General features: G+C 41.6%; 1 protein-coding gene and 1 long non-coding RNA gene across 2 annotated transcripts in view; one reads left to right on the top strand and one right to left on the bottom strand.

Annotated features, from left to right (window-relative positions):
- LOC133559833 (uncharacterized) overlaps positions 1-11,122 on the bottom strand; it is a 61,500-nt gene extending 50,378 nt beyond the window's left edge. Inside the window, exons 1-2 of the long non-coding RNA XR_009808282.1 lie at positions 11,063-11,122; positions 10,620-10,692 (exon numbers count right to left, since the gene is read on the bottom strand). This is a non-coding gene — a long non-coding RNA (uncharacterized LOC133559833). The remainder of the gene's footprint in view (positions 1-10,619; positions 10,693-11,062) is intronic.
- Positions 11,123-18,192: 7,070 nt separating this feature from the next.
- prrt4b (proline rich transmembrane protein 4b) overlaps positions 18,193-22,262 on the top strand; it is a 91,892-nt gene continuing 87,822 nt past the window's right edge. The window contains exon 1 of the mRNA XM_061912183.1: positions 18,193-18,448. Coding sequence (XP_061768167.1) covers positions 18,343-18,448 — 106 coding nt within the window. The 5' untranslated portion in view covers positions 18,193-18,342. The remainder of the gene's footprint in view (positions 18,449-22,262) is intronic.

Below are 22,262 nucleotides of genomic sequence, written 5' to 3'. Positions count from 1 at the left end.
CTGTGAAATGTCGTGGAAACGCAAACCACACAGATCCACAGGAACCTATGAACTAAGAGGTTCAAGTAACTTCAATTTCCCGAACTTTTGGTAGAAAAGGGCCTGGAGCAGGGGTGTCAAATTCATTTTAGATGGGGGGCCACATGGAGAAAAATCTACTCCCAAGTGGGCCGGACTGGTAAAATCTCGGCACGATAACTTAAAAACAAAGACAACTTCAGATTTCACAACAAAATTAGGCATAATAATGTGTTAATTCCACAACTGTATATATCGGTATCGGTTGATATCGGAATCTATAATTAAGAGTTGGACAATATCGGAATATCAAATATCTGCAAAAAAGCCATTATCGGACATCTCTAGTCATTATTTATACTTTCTGAATAAATGATGTGATAATGTTCATCAGTCCACTCATTGGTATAAAGTTTATTTTCAATATATCAAGATAATAAAATATCAACATCAAATTAGAGGGTGTTATTTATGTAGTTTGGTAATTTTCCTCGACTGCTGCATTAACATCATGTTGTTTTTTTTCCATATGTAGCATCATCTACAACAGGGGTCGGCAACCTTTACCACTCAAAAGGCCATTTTGACCCGTTTCACAAAGTAAAGAAAACCCCTCTCAACCCCCTCCGTGCATCGGTTGAGGTGGGCGGGGTTGGGGGAGCGGGGGTGTATAATGTAGCCCAGAAGAGTTAGGGATGCATGGGAATCTGGGTATTTGTTCTGTTGTGTTTATGTTGTGTTACAGTGCGGATATTCTCCTGAAATGTGTTTGTCATTCTTGTTTGGTGTGGGTTCACAGTGTGGCGCATATTAGTAAGCGTGTTAGTTATTTATATCACAACCATCAGTGTATCCTGTGTGGCTTTTGAGCAAGTATGCCTTGCAGTTGATGATGTGTGCTATCAGGGGTCGCATGCTACATGTGACCGGCCGGCACGCAGACAAGATGGCGTGAAGGCGGGTACGACGATATGTTTTAGAGAACGTTAAAAGCATTGTCGCCACGACACGCCCTCAAAATAGTTGTGCAGGTGAGAACCGGAGAATGTTAGCCCAAAGATATTTCATGGAAAGGCACTGAAATACGGACAACCTCCTGGAAAAATCTTCAGGGTCGGCAAGTATGCAGCTGAGCCACAGAGTGATCAAAGAGCCGCAGGCGGCTCCAGAGCCGCGGGTTGCCGACCCCTGATCTACAAAGACACACAGAATTGCTATTGTGACATCTAATGGACACATTCAGAACAGCCGTTTCTTTCATTCAAAAATTTTGTCTCATTTTTATATTCAGCAAATTCATCCCGCGGTCCGGATAAAACCTGTTCGCGGGCCTGATCCGGCCCGCACGTTTGATACCCCTGGCCTAGAGCATACTTGCCAACCTTGAGACCTCCGATTTCGGGAGGTGGGGGGTGGGTGGGTGGTCGGGGGGTTGGACGACGTGTGTGTTTGGGGGCGGAACGTTGTTGGGGGCGTGGTTAAGAGGGGAGGAGTATATTTACAGCTATCCATCCATCCATTTCCTACCGTTCATTCCCTTTGGGGGCGCTGGTGCCTATCTCAGTTACAATCGGGCGGAAGGCGGTATACACCCTGGACAAGTCGCCACTCATCACGGTATGTGTAAAAATCTTTATTTATAATTGAATTACTTGTTTATTTTTCAACAAGTTTTTAGTTATTTTTATATCTTTTTTTCCAAATAGTTCAAGAAAGACCACTACAAATCAGCAATATTTTGCACTGTTATACAATTTAATAAAAAAGAAACTGATGACCTAGTGCTGTAATTTACTTCTTTATCTTTTTTTTTTCCACCAAAGATGCTTTGCTCTGATTAGTGGGTACTTGAATTAAAAAAATGTTCGGAGGGGGTACATCTCCGAAAAAGGTTTGAGAACCACTGCTCTAAAAGCCGTAGATGGCAGTATTGTCCTGTTTAAGAGTGTCACAACATTGTTGTTTACGGCTGACAAACTGCTTTACGGTAGACGAAAACGTGACTGCTGTTGTTGTGTGTTCTTTCCGCGCTGGGAGGACTTTAATGAGACTGCCTAACAATAAACCCACAAAAGAAACCAAGAACTTGCCCTCGATCATTCTACAGTTATAACGTCATTGGGCAGGCACGCTGTTTACATTGTGGGAAAGCGGACGTGAAAACAGGCTGTCGACACGTCATTCGGGTCCGCATGGAGCTGGAGGGGGCGTGTCCTCCAGCTCCGCCTGAATTTCAGGAGATTTTCGGGAGAAAATTTGTCCCGGGAGGTTTTCGGGAGAGGCGCTGAATTTCGGGAGTCTCCAGGAAAATCTGGGAGGGTTAGCAATTATGGCCTAGAGTGAATTTTGACGGTCTAGCCTTTGAAAAACTTCTTGGTTGTGTTGTCATCTTTACTCCTGCCAATTATTTTTGACGTGTGTTTATATCCTCCTGAGAACGAGTGAACTTTTGCTTTATGGTATATTGCTTAGGCATTTTCATATTTCTGGAAAAAAAAATTGCCTTGTTATGCAAAACACACGTCCGCCCTGATCATGATCATCATTAGTAGTTTTAAGCTATTCAGGTCACACAAACTTTGAAGGGGTCTTAAAACTAGTTCAGCCTTGAGAATTTCTCAAATGGTACAAGTGGAAACATGTGAATAAAATGATGTGATTGAAATAGACTAACTACTTTCTGGAGGGATCGAATGAGAACATTGCTGTGAACTTTGCCATGCCGCTACAGACTCATCACCGGAGACTGAAAGGCAACGAGGCCATGATTCACAGCAGCGACAAACACAAAAGAGAAATGCGATGCATCACGAGACCTTTATTTTATTAACAGTTATGCTTCAGCGCCCTGCAACCAGTCCTTGTAAACAAAGTACACACTTATGTCCTGACCTAAAAATGTCTGGTCTCAAAGGAGAATTTACCCAAAGCAATCTTTCATTCTCCCTTTTCCAGCAGCTCTCATAAGCCACTTTGGATATGAAACTACAAAAACAAGTACAACAATGTGCTCTTAAATCTATTTCGATCATTGGGCTAACTTTGACCATGAAACTGAGCTAAAACAAAACCATATCGACCCTCCATTGTGTTGCTTCACAGGTGGCGAGGGTGATATGCCGCAACTGCATTTGTTCTTGAATAATTTATGACAACGACAAGTGGACCAAGGTAACGAAACCTATTTGGACCGATCCCCTCTTGTTGGATTACTTGGATATGTCTGCCGAGGGTCCAAAGTTGCCACTCCTTATCCCAAAGGTTTCAGAAAAAAAACCCTCCCCTATAACAATTCTCCCTACATCCTTACAAAAAAATCACTCAGAGAACCAAATTGGTCTTCAAAGGGGTGTTAAACCTACAATCATATGGTCCTTTCAACAAAACGAGTAAGGTAAGGACTTTCCACTTATAAAATTCATGCTCCCAAGAAAGTTAGTGTGTGCAGCACTTTAATAGTATTTCAGAAAGTCGACAATCACCTCTGGTGCTAACCATTGTACAAGGGCGTCGCTGGGGTATGACTGATTTATTTTATTTTTTTCAAAATATAATGGAAATAGTCCTACGGTCCAACAAGCACAATCAAGCCACGACAGCCTTGCAGAGCGCCAACGCTCAATTTGTGCTTCCGCTAATATACAGGAAGGCCAGGAGTGAGCGGGTAACGCGCACACTCGTTTGTTTAAGACCCCAGAGACCACCTTGCACCACCACCTAATTTTCTAATCCAGGCAATTAGCGTGAAATAATTAACGATTTAAAAAAAAAAAAGTTGAGGGCAGAGCCTTGAAGATAGATTTGTGCACTGTAAGCATTCAATTCTTCAGCTCAAGGTTCTTAAAGTGCACTGCCCTAATCCTGGAGCGCAGGAAAGGTTAGACAAAGGCTTGTTTTTGCATCTTTCTCCCAGAAAAAAACACATTACAGTTTGAGAAGTAGCTGTGAGGTGACAACCGCAAGATCATTACGGGAGAAACAGTGATGTAACGTAGAATCATGTCTATCCCCCCAAGGAAATCATCATTCACATGTGCTGTCGTGTCCTGCATGTCTCCCAGCAGACAGTAGCAGCACTCCTGAGCACTTCTGCCCCCTGGTGGCCACTACATGTAGTAACTGTGCAGGATAAAGCATGAAGAGTCTTCCATGCAGGCAAAGGCGGGGTTGTTTCTGCTTATTGCACCACCTTTGCCTTCTCAGATCTTTGCCCTCATTTCAATTCCAAAGGAGAGCAAGCAAGGAGGGGAAAGGAAAGGGGAGATTGTTTATTCATAAATGCAAAAAAAAAAAAAAAAAAACAGCAGTCTGAGAGGAGGAACTATTGCAGCAAAGATTCAGTCCAAAGTCCAAAGCGTGAACTAGGAACTTGAAAAGACTTATGTTCTTATTTTATTGTGTCAAAGGGATGTTGCTGCTGCGGGGCAAATAAAAAAGCAATGTGTAAATCTCAGAGTTGGCCAGCAGATGGGGTGAGCAGTTAGTGCAGTGCAACAATCCTCCTCCTCCTCCTCAAGGCTATTAGAGGTTTGTGTCGCTCCAAAGTATTGTGTTTCAAACGCAAATAAATACCCACATTTGGTCTAAAGGCATAGAGAAAGGCGTTACTAAAAAATTATGAGCGTGCAGAAACTTGTCTGGGGAAATCGATAGGAGAATCAGAAAGGATGAATGAGGAGATAAGGTATCAACAGAGGTTAAAGGCCTACTGAAATGAGATTTTCTTATTTAAACGGGGATAGCAGGTCCATTCTATGTGTCATACTTGATCATTTCACGATATTGCCATATTTTTGCTGAAAGGATCTAGTAGAGAACATCGACAACAAAGGCCGCAACTTTTGGTCGCTAATAAAAAAGCCTTGCCTTTACCGGAAGTAGCAGACGATGTGCGCGTGACGTCACCGGTTGTAGTGCTCCCCACATCCTCACATTGTTTATAATGTGAGCCTCCAGCAGCAAGAGCTTTCGGACCGAGAAAGCGACAATTTCCCCATTAATTTGAGCGAGGATGAAAGATTTGTGGGTAAGCACAAAAAAAAAAGGAAAAAAAAGAAAAAGCGATGTTTCAGGCGGCGGCAGTGGGACCGTTTCAGATGTAATTAGACACATTTACTAGGATAATTCTGGAAGATTCCTTATCTGCTTATTGTTTTAATAGTGTTTTAGTGAGATTGTAAAGACATACCGGAAAGTTGGATGGCTGCGGTGAACGCCAGTGTCTCTCGGAGAAGCCGATGGATGAGCAAAGATATCAGCTGCCTTTTTGAGCGGCAGGAGGAAGTCCCATAATCCACTGAAGTCTCCAGTAGGAGCCGACTTAATATCACAATTTTCCCATCCAAAAACTTGCTAGTTGACGTAGAAAACATGTTCGCTTGACCGCTCTGTGTTAAAGCTTCACAACAAACAAAGAAACACAGGCTGTGTCTCGGTTGCTAAAGGCAGCTGCAATCCACCGCTTTCCACCAACAGCATTATTCTTTATAGTCTCCATTATTAATTGAACAAATTGCAAAAGATTCGGCAACACAGATGTCTAAATTACTGTGTAATTATGCGATGAAAAGAGACGACTTTTAGCCGTGTGTGGTGCTGGGCTAATATGTCCCCTCCAACCCGAGACGTCACGCGCACGCATCATCATACGAGTCATCATTCCGTGACGTTTTCAACAAGAAACTCCGCGGGAAATTAAAAATTATTATTTAGTAACCTATACCGGCTGTATTGGCATGTGTTGCAATGTTAATATTTCATCATTGATATATAAACTATCAGACTGCGTGGTCGGTAGTAGTGGGTTTCAGTAGGCCTTTAAGACTAAGATGGTATTTTGAAAATTGGCGCTTTTGTCTCCTTGGGTTTGCAATTAGGACATTTACAGTAAAATGTAAATAAGTAAAAATACATATTTTTGTTCATATCACACATTATGAGCATAACAGTTGCAGCTTCTATAAATACAGACATAAACAAACCCTACGCAATGCTCATGGAGTGTAAAAAAAAAAGAGCAATGGTGAAAAAAACAAGTTAGAAACTACTATTAAATAAATAAATGGGTTGTACTTGTATAGCGCTTTTCTACCTTCAAGGTACTCAAAGCGCTTTGACACTACTTCCACATTTACCCATTCACACACACATTCACACACTGATGGAGGGAGCTGCCATGCAAGGCGCCAACCAGCAACCATCAGGAGCAAGGGTGAAGTGTCTTGCTCAGGACACAACGGACGTGACGAGGTTGGTTCTAGGTGGGATTTGAACCAGTGACCCTCGGGTTGCGCACGGCCACTCTTCCACTGCGCCACGCCGTCCCACGCAGATGCATGCAGGTTGTGATTACCTACCTGCATGCATCTGCTCAATTTTGCCTAGACTAATAAAGAAAAAACTGTATTATTTTTGAAACTCAATAATTGAGCTTAACGGCCACGATTATGCACATTCCCCAACCATAGCATCATTATGAGCACAATGGACCATGCTTGCAGCTTTATGAGACATATCATATAGTATATATATTTTAACAATCTCATTAATTAAAAAGGTAAAATGCATCATTATGCTCGACTACCATGAAAGAGATTCAATTATTGTGCTTAATGCGTTTTGGCACCCCATACCTTCAAAATGGCCAGAAGAGTTACAAGTGCTGTTTAAATATGACAAAAATGACAAAGTTGTGTGTGATGTCTTAAATATGATCAATTACTCGCAAAAACTTTAAAAAGGTCATAAATACTCCAATGTTTTTTGTGCGTGACTGACGGACGAACATATGGGTCATGTGAAATTCGGAACATAGACTCCATCTCCTGGGAAAATGATGATACGGTAGCGGTAGTAACAAAAATGCAACAAGATAACTGAGATGCTGATTGAAAATGGCAATACTGTACACCAGGGGTGTCAAACTTGTTTTCATTGAGAGACACATCGTAGTTATGGCTGCTCTCAGAAAGCCGCTTGTTTCAGTGAATATATATGAACTGAACTGAACTCATATTATTACACAATTCCCTGTGGATGTGATCAATCCATTTTTACGTACAAACTGATAGACAAAGTATTTGCTTTTGAAATCATAAGTATGGGCGATAAGCATGTTATTCAAAAACAAAATGTTCAGAATATATCTTGATAATACAGGAGTGTATAATAACTTTTACCAAAAAGGGCCACATACTAAAAGTCAAACTATGCAGGAACCATTTGAATATATTTGTATGCTAAAAAATGCTAAAAAGCAGACATTACATACTGTATGTTTAAAGCATGAACGTTGTATTATAAGTGACAAAGTGTACTAATATTAATTATTACGTCTTAAAATTCCTAAAAAAAACCCATAACATCTTTAAAAAAGCAAAAAAGTAACCTAATAATTTTGATACTAATAATCGTACACTGTAACTTAGAACACAAAGCTGATCTAGGTTTTGCATTTAAATACTAAATATATAATGTCCTTTGTTATCTGTTGTTTTTGTTTTTTTTACAGATTAAAAAAAAATACATCAAAATGGCCCCTGCTTACTTTGACTTTTCAGTATGAGACCCTTGGGGGAAGAAGTCTGTACATATCGGTGTTATTAGTATCCCATTTTTCACTTCTTCTTTTCTGCATTACATCACAAATGTTTGGTCTTTGTCATAAATTTAAAAAAAAAAATTTACTTTTATATTTTTTGTTCAACAATATGCTTCGGGCCAACAAAACTGAAGCTTTGGGCCGCACAAAGGGCACCACTTTGTTAATATAATGTATGCATTATGTGCATTGTCAAATTTTAAAGAACAAATATGTTTAGGAAGAGAGATGAGGTGATTTATAAATGCATATTATTTCCAGGCTTTCATGGTCCACATTAAACAATGCAGCGGCCTCAATCTGACCCCCGGGCCTTGAGTTTGACACCGGTGCTGCACACTTTTGTGCCACACGAGTGAGCGGTATTATTTTTGAATAAGGACATTTGTGAAAAATACTAAAGAGTTCACTAAAGTATATGTAAAATAGGGCTGGGCGATATATCGATATATCGCGGGTTTGTCTCTGTGCAATATAGAAAATGACTATATCGTAATATTCGAGTATACGTTCTCACGCAGTTGTTTTTAGCTGTGGGCATTACACTACAGGCTCTTCCCACTCCTTCTCGTGTCCCCTTCTCACAGAGTGTAAGCGCAGGTTCTTCCATACGTCACATACTGTCACGTCATACGTCACATACGTACACGCCCTCGCCCAGCAGAGAGGTAGCAGCGTGGCTAACTTTAGCCGTGATGCTAGCAGCGTGTTGCGAAGGTGCGAAAGAAGGTGCGAATCTGGTAACAAATGAAGGAAGAATGAATTCCCAAGAAAAACATCACAGGGTCCATTGTCTGGCGGTGGTTTGGGTTCAAGTGGGAATATGTTGAATAGACAACTTTAATTTGTCAAGTGTGGGGCACAAACGTTGCTACCAAAAATAGCATTACTGCTATATGTGGCATCATTTGAAAAGTCACCTGCTAATAACTTTAATAAATACAGTTTTGGTAAATTGACTTAGTTGTGATTTCCTTCTCTGCATGAACGTTTCAAATGATCATATATTAATGCAGTATGAACAAAAATGTTTAATGTAGACACATAGAATCCTCATCCTGCTGTGATTATATGCATCAGGTGTTCATTCAAGGCTAAGGCAAAATATCAAGATATATATCGTGTTGATCCTGCCAGTAGCATATGCTTGTCTCAAAGACTAAGCCATGCAAGTGCAAGTGCAAACGAGTTTGACAGTAGTAAAAAAATATTGCGATATCAAAAAAAGGCCATATCGCCCAGCCTTAATGTAAAAATGTTCTAATTCTAATAAGAACGTTTATAAATGTGAGGACATATTCACTAAAGTAAACATACAAAGAAAGAACAAGTTTTCAACAGGTAAAATCCATCATCACCATCCACTACAATGGAAAATAACTTACTTTATGCACGATAAACGTCAACATGGCCGGAGGAGTCACAAGTTCCAGTTTTAAAGTTGTCTTAAAAATGTTTATTTCCTCGCAAAAAGTTTTTAAAAGGCCGTTACTTTTTCCACACGTTTGTTGGTTACTTGGGCTTCACGGTGGCAGAGGGGTTAGTGTGTCTGCCTCACAATACGAAGGTCCTGAGTAGTCCTGGGTTCAATCCTGGGCTCGGGATCGTTCTGTGTGGAGTTTGCATGTCCTCCCCGTGAATGTGTGGGTTCCCTCCGGGCACTCCGGCTTCCTCCCACTTCCAAAAACATGCAGCTGGGGATAGGTTGAATGGTAACACTAAATTGGCCCTCGTGTGTGAATGTTAGTGTGAGTGTTGTCTATGTTGGCCCTGCGATAAGGTTGCGACTTGTCCAGGGTGTACCCTGACTTCCGCCCAATTGTAGTTGAGATAGGCACCAGCGCCCCCCGCGACACCAAAGGGAATAAGCGGTAGAAAATGGATGGATAGATGTAGGGCTGGGCGATATATCGATATATACGATATATCGCAGGTTTGTCTCTGTGCGATATAGAAAATGACTACATCGTAATATTCGATTATATGTTCTCACACCGTTGCTTTAAGCTGCGTGCATTACATTACTGGCGTGTCTCACTCCTTCTCGTCTGTCTTTCTCACAGAGACGTAAAATAAGCCCGCCTTTTTACATACGTCACATACTGTCGCACATGTAGCGTCACACGCTCTCGCCGAGAGCTAACGTTAGCTGAGGCAGGTCGAGGTGCATTTAGCTACCGGCATTACACAACAGGCATTCCTCAGTCCTCCTCGTCTCTCATTCTCACAGATACGGAAAACAAGCCCGCCCTCTTGCATACGTCACATACTCTCGCGAGTCTAGCTTCATAGCTCTCGCCGATCAGAGAGAGAGATGGTGCGAAACTTATCACAAATGGAGGAAGAACAATAAATGCCCAACATAAAGAGCAGGGGGTCCATCATCTGGCGGTGGTTTGGCTCCAAGTGGGAAGATATTCAGCAGACAACAGCAATATGCTGTTCAATGTATATACTATGATGATTAACCTGTGTGATGACTGTATTATGCTGATAGTATATATTTGTACCATTAATTGATTTACGTGCACCCTGAAAAACTTATTCGGGTATTACCATTTAGTGGTCAATTGTACGGAATATGTACTGTACTGTGCAATCTACTAATAAAAGTTTCAATCAATCAATGTAAAGTATGCAGCAGAAATGTTACTACAAAAAGGTAGCAACACTATTAATTTGTTCTTTAATTTAAAAAGTCACCCGTGAGAGAATGAAGAGTATTTAATGAATACAGTTTTGGTCAATTGACTTAGTTGTGATTTCCCTCTCTGCATGAAAGTTTAAAAGTAGTATATATTAATGCAGTATGAAGAAGAATGTTTTAATGTAGACCCATAGAATCATCATACTGCTGTGATTATCTGCATCAAGTGTTCATTCAAGGCCAAGGCAAAATATCGTAATATATATCGTATATCGCAATATGGCATAAAAATATCGCGATATTAATAAAAGCCAATATCGCCCAGCCCTAGATGGATGGTTGTTGGTTACTTACCGACGAAGACTCGGGTTACGTTCAATTAGAATGGATTCCGTCCTCTTCCGGGAAGATTGATGACGTGGCAGAGCTGTAAACAAATCAGCATTTAGATTACTCAGACGCAGATAGAAATTGACATTACGGTACACTTTCGTGCCATTTTTTATTCTGATTTGAACTCTAATAGGAAGCTTTGTTTAAAAAAAAAAAGGTGAATTCATAAACATAAAAGCAAGAAGCATACATTTGCAACAGGTAAACCGTCCACTATGAGGAAAAATATACAATTACTATGATACATTTTTGGCACGATAAATACACGTCAATATGGTCCGAGGAGTCACAATTTCCAGTTTTAATAAGAGAATGTGGACAGTTAAAGTTGTCTTGAAAATGTTTACTTACTTGCAAAACGTTTATAAAGTCTAAAGTTTCGCAAATGTTTGTAGGTTACTTACCGACGAACATCCGGGTTACTTTCAATTACAATGTACACGCCTGTTTCCGGGGGATATTGATGACGTACATCCGGTGCTGTAACAAATCAATAAGATAACTGACGCTGAATAAAAATGTGGCACTTTACACTTTTGTGGCCCCCGAGAGAACTATGTTTTTCTAATGACTTATTGGGGACATTTCTGAAAAATGAATAATACTTCACTAAAGTGAATGCATACAAAAAACAACTTAGGAGGTGAAATACTTTTCTACCTCTCAAGAGAGCTTAGGTATTGTTTGTGTACATCCATCCATCCATCCATCCATCTTCTTCCACTTATCTGAGGTCGGGTCGCGGGGGCAACAGCCTAAGCAGGGAAACCCAGACTTCCCTCTCCCCAGCCACTTCGTCTAGCTCTTCCCGGGGGATCACGAGGCGTTCCCAGGCCAGCCGGGAGACATAGTCTTCCCAACGTGTCCTGGGTCTTCCCCGTGGCCTCCTACCGGTTGGACGTGCCCCAAACACCTCCCTAGGGAGGCGTTCGGGTGGCATCCTGACCAGATGCCCGAACCACCTCATCTGGCTCCTCTCGATGTGAAGGAGCAGCGGCTTTACTTTGAGTTCCTCCCGGATGGCAGAGCTTCTCACCCTATCTCTAAGGGAGAGCCCCGCCACACGGCGGAGGAAACTAATTTCGGCCGCTTGTACCCGTGATCTTATCCTTTCGGTCATGACCCAAAGCTCATGACCATAGGTGAGGATGGGAACGTAGATCGACCGGTAAATTGAGAGCTTTGCCTTCCGGCTCAGCTCCTTCTTCACCACAACGGATCGGTACAACGTCCGCATTACTGTTTGTGTACACTAACTTGAAATAAGAACATCTGTGGGAAATGAAGAATACATTTAAAATCCATCACATTAAATTGAATGTTCAACAATGTAAAGAATACAAAAAATATACACTAATTTGTCCCAAAATGCGTGTTAAATACCGTACAATGATCACAAACACTGCGAATATCATATTTAGCCTATAATGATAGTAACAGAAGAAAAGTGGAATTTTGCATTTTTATTGCTCAGAAAAGGCTGGGTGTCGTAGATCAGGGGTGTCCAAACTTTTTCCACTGAGGGCCACACACGGAAAAATTAAACTATGCGGGGGCCGTTTGGATATTTTTCATTTTCAAACCATAACAAAATATATGGATTCTTTTTTTTACCTTTAGGACTCCCAAGGACAATAGAGGGTCTCCGTCATTATATGTTAAAAATAATTTTAATTATTATTTTCTTTTTTTTATGTAACGCTTACAGTAAATCTCTATATCAACTTCAGGTTGATATAAAGTTAAAACAAAAAAAAAAGGTTTTATGCCTTTTCAGTCAAAAACAACTTTGTTTTTTTTATAGTAAAACTGAAATATGCAGTATTTTCCCCATCGCCCAAAACATTCAGAAAGCAATGTTTGATCTGAAGTAATTGGAGCCCTAAAAAGATCAATAATGCAGGACACAATTGATTTAAATGTATTATTATTTCTGAGTAATCACAGTGAAAAAATAAATAAAATCCAAAAGGTACCCGACTCAAAAAGTGATACATTTTTATTATTATTTGTTTTACTTTCAACACTTAAGTTACGAGATGAACTTCAGATATATCGGTCGATTTTACTTTTGAACTATTATTTTGTTGGTTTTATGCTCTTCTGTCAAAGAAAACACAGTTTTTATATGGCAACCACACAGTATATGCACATAATATTGTCCACATAAAACATTATAAAGTGAAATATTTGAAGTAATTGGATCCTTAAATAGGTCAATAATTCAATCTAAAAATAAAAAAAAAAATTTTTTTTTTTTTTTTTTTTTTAGCATTGGCAATTAGAGCAAAATAAAGAAAAACTAAAGAAAAACAAACAGCCTGCATGGAAGCTTTGTGTCAACATTGCAACTTTTCCCCATTAGATTTCACCTCATTCTACCTTTTTTTTGTGTTTTTTTTTATTTTTTGCAATAGCATTTCCAGAATGTGTGGCGGTCCACTAAACAATTAGCTGCAGGCTGCAAATGGCCCCCGGGCCGCACTTTGGACCCCCTGTCATAGATAGTAACTAGATGAGGCAATTACTGAAGGAATTGCGTGTGAATGTTCCAATGCTCCAATTTTTTTTTTTTTTAATTGTTGAATTAGAGCACACAATTCTCAAACAGGATTAATATTTTTAAGTTGGAACAGTTTCAATCAAATGACAAATGTGGGAGTTGTGGATCTTTGAAGAATTTCCCATTGATTTCAATGGGAATTTCTCCCCCAAAATTGGGAATTTCGGGAAAAGCGGGGATTTTTTTGAAAATGGTAAGTAACCCGAATGGTCTGAATGAGTTGAAATGGTTGGTGTTCTTTCTATCCATTTCCTACCGCTTGTCCCATTTGGGTTTGTAGGGGGTGCTGGAGTCTATCTCTGCTGCATTCGGGCGGAAGGCGGGGTACACCCTAGACATGTTGCCGCCTCATCGCAGGGCCAACACAGATAGACAGACAACATTCACACTCACATTCACAGACTTGGGCTAATTTTTAGATTAGATAGTACTTTATTTATTCCGTCAGGAGAGTTCCTTCAGGAAAATTAAAATTTTCAGCACAATCCCATTCAAGTTTAGACAAACATTACAGGGAGACAGAACAGGATCGCTGACGGGTCTGCCGGCTTCCAGCGCCCCTTACAAAAAAGATGAGATAAAGGTAAACAAAGGGGGGGAGGGGGGGAGAAAAAAATAGAAGATTAAAATAAAATTTAAAAAATCGGTCTTTGACTGGGCCCTGGAGAGGAGGTGCAGACTGAGGCCAAGGGAAAAAAACAAATAAATAAAAAAAAATCAAAAAACAACTCATAACCATGGTACACATCCCTCTTCCATGTGTGTAAGAGGGAAACATCAAACATCAAAGAACACAGAGGACATTAAAGACATTAAAGCAGCAGATACAACCAGACACTTCTACATACAGCTATGAATAAAAAGTAAAATAAACATATCCACTGTGGTGGCCTCTGCGGTGTTCCACGCCATCGTCTGCTGGGGAGGAGGGAGCATGGTCAGAGACAGAAGCAGACCCAACAAAGCAACCAAGACAGCCGACTCCACTCTCGGCCAGTGTCCAGTCCGAATGGATGAGCGAGGATACGTTTAGATTTAGTGTTGCCAATCAACCTATCCCCAGGTGCATGTCTTTGGAGGTGGGAGGAAGCCGGAGTACCCGGAGGAAACCCACGCAGTCACGGGGAGAACATGCAAACTCCACACAAAAAGATCCCGAACGCAGGATCGAACCCAGAACTACTCAGGACCTTCGTATTGTGAGGTCCATGCACTAACCCCTCTTCCATCGTGCTGCCCTGGTTAGTGTTGAAATTCTCAAATGGGTTGAGAAATGTTGAAATAGTAACATGTTGAGATTCCGATCCAACAAAAGGTCTTAACTTATTCTCTTTCTATGCCACATCAATATGGAATGCACTCCCAACAGGTGTAAAAGAAAGTGCATCTCTATCCTCCTTCAAAAGCGCACTAAAAGAACACCTCCAAGCAACTTCAAACCTAGACTAACACCCTCCCTCCTCAACATCCCACATTGTAAATAATCAAGTGTATATACTTGTTCTTATGCTTTCTGAACTCACTATGTTCACTGCTCACTGTACATATCCTACTAAGTAAGACCTACACTGTTTCAATGTCCATTTCTCTGACGATGCAATTGTTGATGACTGAAGTACTGATTTTAACCAAACCTAACCCCCTGGATTGTAAAAATAATGTAAATAATTCAATGTATATACTCTGATGATTAACTTGTATGATGACTGTATTATGCTGATAGTATATATTTGTGCCATGCATTGATTAACGTGGACTTAAACAAGTTGAAAAACTTATTTGGGTGTTACCATTTAGTGGTCAATTGTACGGAATATGTACTGTACTGTGCAATCTACTAATAAAAGTTTCAATCAATCAATCAAGGAATTGAGTAACGGTATTACATAAATCCTGGAATTTTGGAAAAAACGGGAAATTTTCGAGTTCGCAAAACAACTTCGTTTTTTGTCCTAATTAAGAAGAATGTTTGGACGGTGGATCGGTTGAAGTGGATTGAAAAATGTGGGAGGAGTAGTTGCCAGAAAAAAGGGTGGAAATAGGTCTTTGGAACACCTGGAATTCTGGAAAATCCTGGAATTATTTGGAACTTGGAAAAAACAGTCGTTGGAATTCCCAGGACGGTTGAATGTGTTGAAGGTAGCATGGTTTGAATAGGGTGGAAAAATTGACAATTCATTTTGAACGGTAAAAATGTCCCGGAAAACCTGCAATTCTGGGAAATCTGGGAATTTTTGGAATTTGTCAAGGGAAAGCCGGCGATTTCCGAATTGGCTGCACAGTTTGAAATTGCAGCGGTTTGAATCGGTTGAAAAATGTGGAAGGTACAGCGCGCCAAAATCTGGAGAAGAAGAAGCAGTCGAATAATAGATGGATTAATTTTGGTGTAGAAAATTATATGTGTGAATGCTTTGGGGGCATATATAATGATCATAATAAATAAATAGCCTCCAGAAGAGACCCCCACCCTAACTCTCCCTCTCTCTCAGCCTGGGGTTTGAATTCATGTGCAGCTATTTTTAGCTCTCCCGTGTTTCCAGGGGAAACCTAATGACGCAATGACGTCAATGCAGGTCACTCTACTAATAAAAGTTTCAATCAATCAATCAATGAATTGAGTAATGGTATTACAGAAATCCTGGAATTTTAGGTAAACTGGGAATTTTTCGAGTTCACAAAACATCTTAGTTTTGTGTCCTAAGGAAGAAGAATGTTTAGACGGTGGAACGGTTAAAGTGAATTGAAAAATCAATCAATCAATCAATGTTTACTTATATAGCCCTAAATCACTAGTGTCTCAAAGGGCTGCACAAACCACTACGACATCCTCGGTAGGCCCACATAAGGGCAAGGAAAACTCACACCCAGTGGGACATCGGTGACAATAATGACTATGAGAACCTTGGAGAGGAGGAAAGCAATGGATGTCGAGCGGGTCTAACATGATACTGTGAAAGTTCAATCCATAATGGATCCAACACAGTCACGAGAGTCCAGTCCAAAGCGGATCCAACACAGCAGCGAGAGTCCCGTTCACAGCGGAGCCAGCAGGAAACCATCCCAAGCGGAGGCGGATTAGTTGCCAGGAAAAAAGGGTGGAAATAGAGCGTTGGAAAACCCGGAATTCTGGAAAAGCCTGTAATTTTTTGGAACTTGGAAAAACAGTCGTTGGAATTTCCAGGACGGTTGACTGTGTTGAAGGTAGAATAGGGTGTAAACATTGACAATTAATTTTGAACGGTAAAAATGTCTCGGAAAACCTGCAATTCCGGGAAATCTGAGAATTTTTGGAATTTGTCAAGGGAAATCCCGCGATTCCCGGATAGGCTGAACAGTTTGAAATTGCAGCGGTTTGAATCGGGTGAAAAATGAGAAAGGTTGAGTGGCCAAAATCTGGAGACGAAGAAGAAGTCGAATAATAGATGGATTAATTTTGGTGTAGAAAATTATATGTGTGAATGCTTTGGGGGCATATATAATGATCACAATAAATAAATAGCCCCCAGAAGAGACCCCCACCCTAACTCTCCCTCTCTCTCAGCCTGGGGTTTGAATTAATGTGCAGCTATTTTTAGCTCTCCCGTGTTTCCAGGGGAAACCTAATGACGCAATGACGTCAATGCAGGTCACTCTACTAATAAAAGTTTCAATCAATCAATCAATGAATTGAGTAATGGTATTACAGAAATCCTGGAATTTTAGGTAAACTGGGAATTTTTCGAGTTCACAAAACATCTTAGTTTTGTGTCCTAAGGAAGAAGAATGTTTAGACGGTGGAACGGTTAAAGTGGATTGAAAAATCAATCAATCAATCAATGTTTACTTATATAGCCCTAAATCACTAGTGTCTCAAAGGGCTGCACAAACCACTACGACATCCTCGGTAGGCCCACATAAGGGCAAGGAAAACTCACACCCAGTGGGACGTCGGTGACAATGATGACTATGAGAACCTTGGAGAGGAGGAAAGCAATGGATGTCGAGCGGGTCTAACATGATACTGTGAAAGTTCAATCCACAATGGATCCAACACAGTCGCGAGAGTCCAGTCCAAAGCGGATCCAACACAGCAGCGAGAGTCCCGTTCACAGCGGAGCCAGCAGGAAACCATCCCAAGCGGAGGCGGATTAGTTGCCAGGAAAAAAGGGTGGAAATAGAGCGTTGGAAAACCCGGAATTCTGGAAAATCCTGTAATTTTTTGGAAGTTGGAAAAACAGTCGTTGGAATTTCCAGGACGGTTGACTGTGTCGAAGGTAGAATAGAGTGTAAACATTGACAATTCATTTTGAACGGTAAAAATGTCTCGGAAAACCTGCAATTCCGGGAAATCTGGGAATTTTTGGAATTTGTCAAGGGAAATCCCGCGATTCCCGGATAGGCTGAACCGTTTGAAATTGCAGCGGTTCGAATCGGGTGAAAAATGAGAAAGGTTGAGTGGCCAAAATCTGGAGACGAAGAAGAAGTCGAATAATAGATAGATTAGGACGGCGTGGCGCAGTGGGAGAGTGGCCGTGCGCAACCCAAGGCTCCCTGATTCAATCCCCACCTAGTACCAACCTCGTCACGTCAGTTGTGTCCTGGGCAAGACACTTCACCCTTGCTCCTGATGGGTGCTGGTTAGCGCCTTGCATGGCAGCTCCCTCCATCAGTGTGCGTGTGAATGGGTAAATGTGGAAGTAGTGTCAAAGGCTATACAAGTACAACCCATTTATCATTTCTTTTGGTGGAGAAAATGATATGTGTGAATGCTTTGGGGCATATATAATGATCATAATAACAAATAAATAGCCTCCAAAAGAGACCCCCACCCTAACTCTCCCTCTCTCTCAGCCTGGGGTTTGAATTAATGTGCAGCTATTTTTAGCTCTCCCGTGTTTCCAGGGGAAACCTAATGACGCAATGACGTCAATGCAGGTCACCAGCAAGAAGAAGAAGAAGAAGCAAAAGAAGAAGAAGCAGACCGGAGGAATTGAGTGGCTTTTTCCTATCGGGAGCTCTCTGGCATTTAGTTTTGGTGTCTTTCGTGGACGCTGATAATGAGGATGGTGGAGGAGGAGGAGGAGGAGATTGAAGAAAGCAGGCTGACGTGTCTGGGAGGAGGGACGTGCCGTGGATGGAAGGATGATTGATGGATGGATGATGGATGGATGCATCCTCCTGCTGCATGTCAAACCTGCTTTTTGGGGGGGGAATGACGCCGCATCGCTGCATGCACGCTGGCTGCAAGGTGAGCGTGATTTTATTCCTTCTTTATCCTGTCACGCATTGTGTGTGTGTGCATGTGTGTGTGCGTAAGAAAAAGGGAAAATAAGTTATCCAGTGCGTGCGTGGATGCAGTGTATGCGACGTGTCGGTGCAAAAATTCCACGAGCAGGGGCGCGCATAAGGGCAACAAGTGCCGCTTCACGTGTCGCGTGGCGGGGCGTTCACCGCACACGGAGCTGGCGGGCGTTCAGCACCGTGGACAGCGCACGTCGCGCACGCCCGCTCACAACTTGCCCAAACAGCAAGAATAGCCAAGCATTGTTGTAATAGTGGATCCCGGCAAGAGTAATATTGTTATTATAGTTTAGTCTTCATTAAAAAGGGACAATGCACGGAAAAATTCAATTCAAAAACAGATTGTACCAGATTATAGCTAAATAGCTCATTTCCATCTGCGGTCCCTGGCTACCTAAATTAAAGAAATACAAAAAATCATGCAATAAAATCATTCTATATCACATAATCAAATTTTTAAAAAGTCATATAATGCCCTTTCATGTTTAGGATGATGATATTTGTATTATTAAGAGACATGGTGGGCTGTAGCCCCCTCCCCACTGCACCCCCCCCCCCCCTTATGACGCAGGAGGTGAGGTAAGTGTGGCGTGTGCAGATGGTCCGCTCTGCTGCCTCTGCGTGACGTCACAGCCCACTGCCGCCCTCATGTGACCTAATACAGGGGCCGTGCCTAATGATTTGACCCTGTTAAATATACCTTTTATGAAGATATTGATGCACGTTTTAACACCTCAGACATCCATCCATCCATCCATTTTCTGCCGCTTATTCCCGTTCGGGGTCGCGGGGGGCGCTGGCGCCTATCTCAGCTACAATCGGGCGGAAGGCGGGATACACCCTGGACAAGTCGCCACCTCATCGCAGGGCCAACACAGATAGACAGACAACATTCACACACTAGGGTCAATTTAGTGTTGCCAATCAACCTATCCCCAGGTGCATGTCTTTGGAGGTGGGAGGAAGCCGGAGTACCCGGAGGGAACCCACGCATTCACGGGGAGAACATGCAAACTCCACACAGAAAGATCCCGAGCCTGGATTTGAACCCAGGACTGCAGGACCTTCGTATTGTGAGGCAGATGCACTAACCCCTCTGCCACCGTGAAGCCCACCTCAGACACACCGAACGTATATTTAAAGGCCAACTGAAACCCACTACTACCCACCACGCAGTCTGATAGTTTATATATCAATGATGAAATATTAATGTTGCAACACATGCCAATACGGCCTTTTTTAGTTGACTAATTTGCCATTTCAAATTTCCTGGGAGTTTCTTCTTGAAAACGTCGCGTAATGATGACGTGTACGCGTGACGTCACGGGCTGTTAGGGAATATGAGCACTGCACACACACACAGCTAAAAGTTGTCTGCTTTAACCGCATAATTACACAGTATTTTAGACATCTGTGTTGCTGAATCTTTTGCAATTTGTTCAATTAATATTGGAGAAGTCACAGTAGAAAGATGGAGTTGGGAAGCTTTAGCCCTTAGCCACACAAACACACGGTGATTCCTTGTTTAAAATTCCTTGAGGTGAAACTTTCCTATGGATCAGAGCGCGGTCAAGCCAACATGGATCCCTACCAAATGTCAACCAGCAGGTTTCGGTGACGAAATTGTGGTTTAAAAGTCAGTTCTTACCGGAGAAAAGCTGAGCTTGTGCCGTCCATAGCTGCCGTCGACTCCCCTGAGACACTCATGGAGACACCCTTCCGACTATCAGGTACTATTAAACTCACTAAAACACTAGCAACACAATAGAAAGATAAGGGATTTCCCAGAATTAACCTAGTAAATGTGTTTAAAAACATCGGAATCCGTCCCAATGCAATCACGTTTTTTTTTTCCTAGTCCGTCGCTATCAATATCCTCAAACACAAATCTTTCATCCACGCTCAAATTAATGGGGAAATTGTCATTTTCTCGGTCCGAATAGCACTTTTTGTTGGAGGCTCCCATTAAAAACAATGTGAATATGTGAGGAGCCCCCACACGTGTGACGTCATCGTCTGCGACTTCCGGTAGAGGCAGGGCTTTTGTCTTAGCACCGAAAGTTGCAAACTTTATCGTGGATGTTCTCTACTAAATCCTTTCAGCAAAAACATGGCAATATCGCGAAATGATCAAGTATGACACATAGAATGGACCTGCTATCCCCGTTTGAATAAGAAAATCTCATTTCAGTAGGCCATTAAGCCAGGGGGTGTCAAACTCATTTTAGATCGGGGGCCACATGGAGAAAAATCCACTCCCAGACTGGTAAAATCACGCCACGACAACTTAAAAATAAAGACAACTTCAGATAGTTTTCTTTGTTTAAAAATAGAACAAGCACATTCTGAAAATGTACAAATCATAATGTTGTTGTTTTTTTTTGCACTTACATGTTGCGGTTAATCATTTATTTGTTGTCATTTATACTTTCTGAATAAATTATGTTATAATATTCATCAGTCAACTCATTGGTGTTAAAGGCCTACTGAAATGAGATTTTCTTATTTAAGCAGGGATAGCAGGTCCATTCTATGTGTCATACTTGATCATTTCGTGATATTGCCATATTTTTGCTGAAAGGATTTAGTAGAGAACATCGACGATAAAGTTCGCAACTTTTGGTCGCTAATAAAAAAGCCTTGCCTGTACCGGAAGTAGCAGACGATGACGTCACCGGTGTGAGGGCTCCTCACATCCTCACATTGTTTATAATGTGAGCCTCCAGCATCAACAGCTATTCGAACCGAGAAAACAACAATTTCCCCATTAATTTGAGCGAGGATGAAAGATTTGTGGATGAGGATATTGATAGTGAAGGACTAGAAAAAATAAAAAAGGCAATTGCATTGGGAGCGATTCAGATGTTTTTAGACACATTTACTAGGATAATTCTGGGAAATCCCTTATCTTTCTATTGTGTTGCTAGTGTTTTAGTGAGTTAAATAGTACCTGATAGTCGGAGGGGTGTGTCCACGGGTGTGTTTGCCGCCAGTCTCTGAGGGAAGTCACGGCAGCTGCATGGACGACTTTTTAACACAATTTTCTCCCCGAAAACTGCCGGTCGACATGTAGTCGGGATCCATGTTCGCTTGACCGCTCTGATCCATAGTAAAGCTTCAACTCCGGGAATTTTAAACAAGGAAACACCGTGTGTTTGTGTGGCTGAAGGCTAAAGCTTCCCACCTCCATCTTACTACTTTGACTTTTCCATTATGAATTGAACAAATTGCAAAAGATTCAGCAACACAGAAGTCCAAAATACTGGGTAATTGCGCAATGAAAAGACGACTTTTAGCAGCAAGTGGTGCTGGCTAATATGTCCCCTCCAACCAATACCATCACAAACACGCGTCATCATTCTGCGCCGTTTTCAACAGGAAACTCCACGGGAAATTTAAAATTGTAATTTAGTAAACTAAAAAGGCCGTATTGGCATGTGTTGCAATGTTAATATTTCATCATTGATATATAAACTATCAGACTGCGTGGTCGGTAGTAGTGGGTTTCAGTAGGCCTTTAAGCCAGGGGGTGTCAAACTCATTTTAGATTGGGGGCCACATGGAGAAAAATCCACTCCCAAGTGGGGCGAATTGGTAAAATCACGGCATTATAACTTAAAAATAAAGACAACTTCAGATTTTTTTCCATCCATCATCCTCCGCTTATCCGAGGTCGGGTCGCGGGGGCAACAGCCTAAGCAGGGAAACCCAGACTTCCCTCTCCCCAGCCACTTCGTCTAGCTCTTCCCGGGGGATCACGA

This window comes from Nerophis ophidion, linkage group LG10, assembly GCF_033978795.1.
Source record: "Nerophis ophidion isolate RoL-2023_Sa linkage group LG10, RoL_Noph_v1.0, whole genome shotgun sequence".
In the NCBI taxonomy this organism is placed as follows: domain Eukaryota; kingdom Metazoa; phylum Chordata; class Actinopteri; order Syngnathiformes; family Syngnathidae; genus Nerophis; species Nerophis ophidion.
Note: the sequence above shows the minus strand (reverse complement) of the source record. Positions and strands in the feature narration are given on the sequence as shown.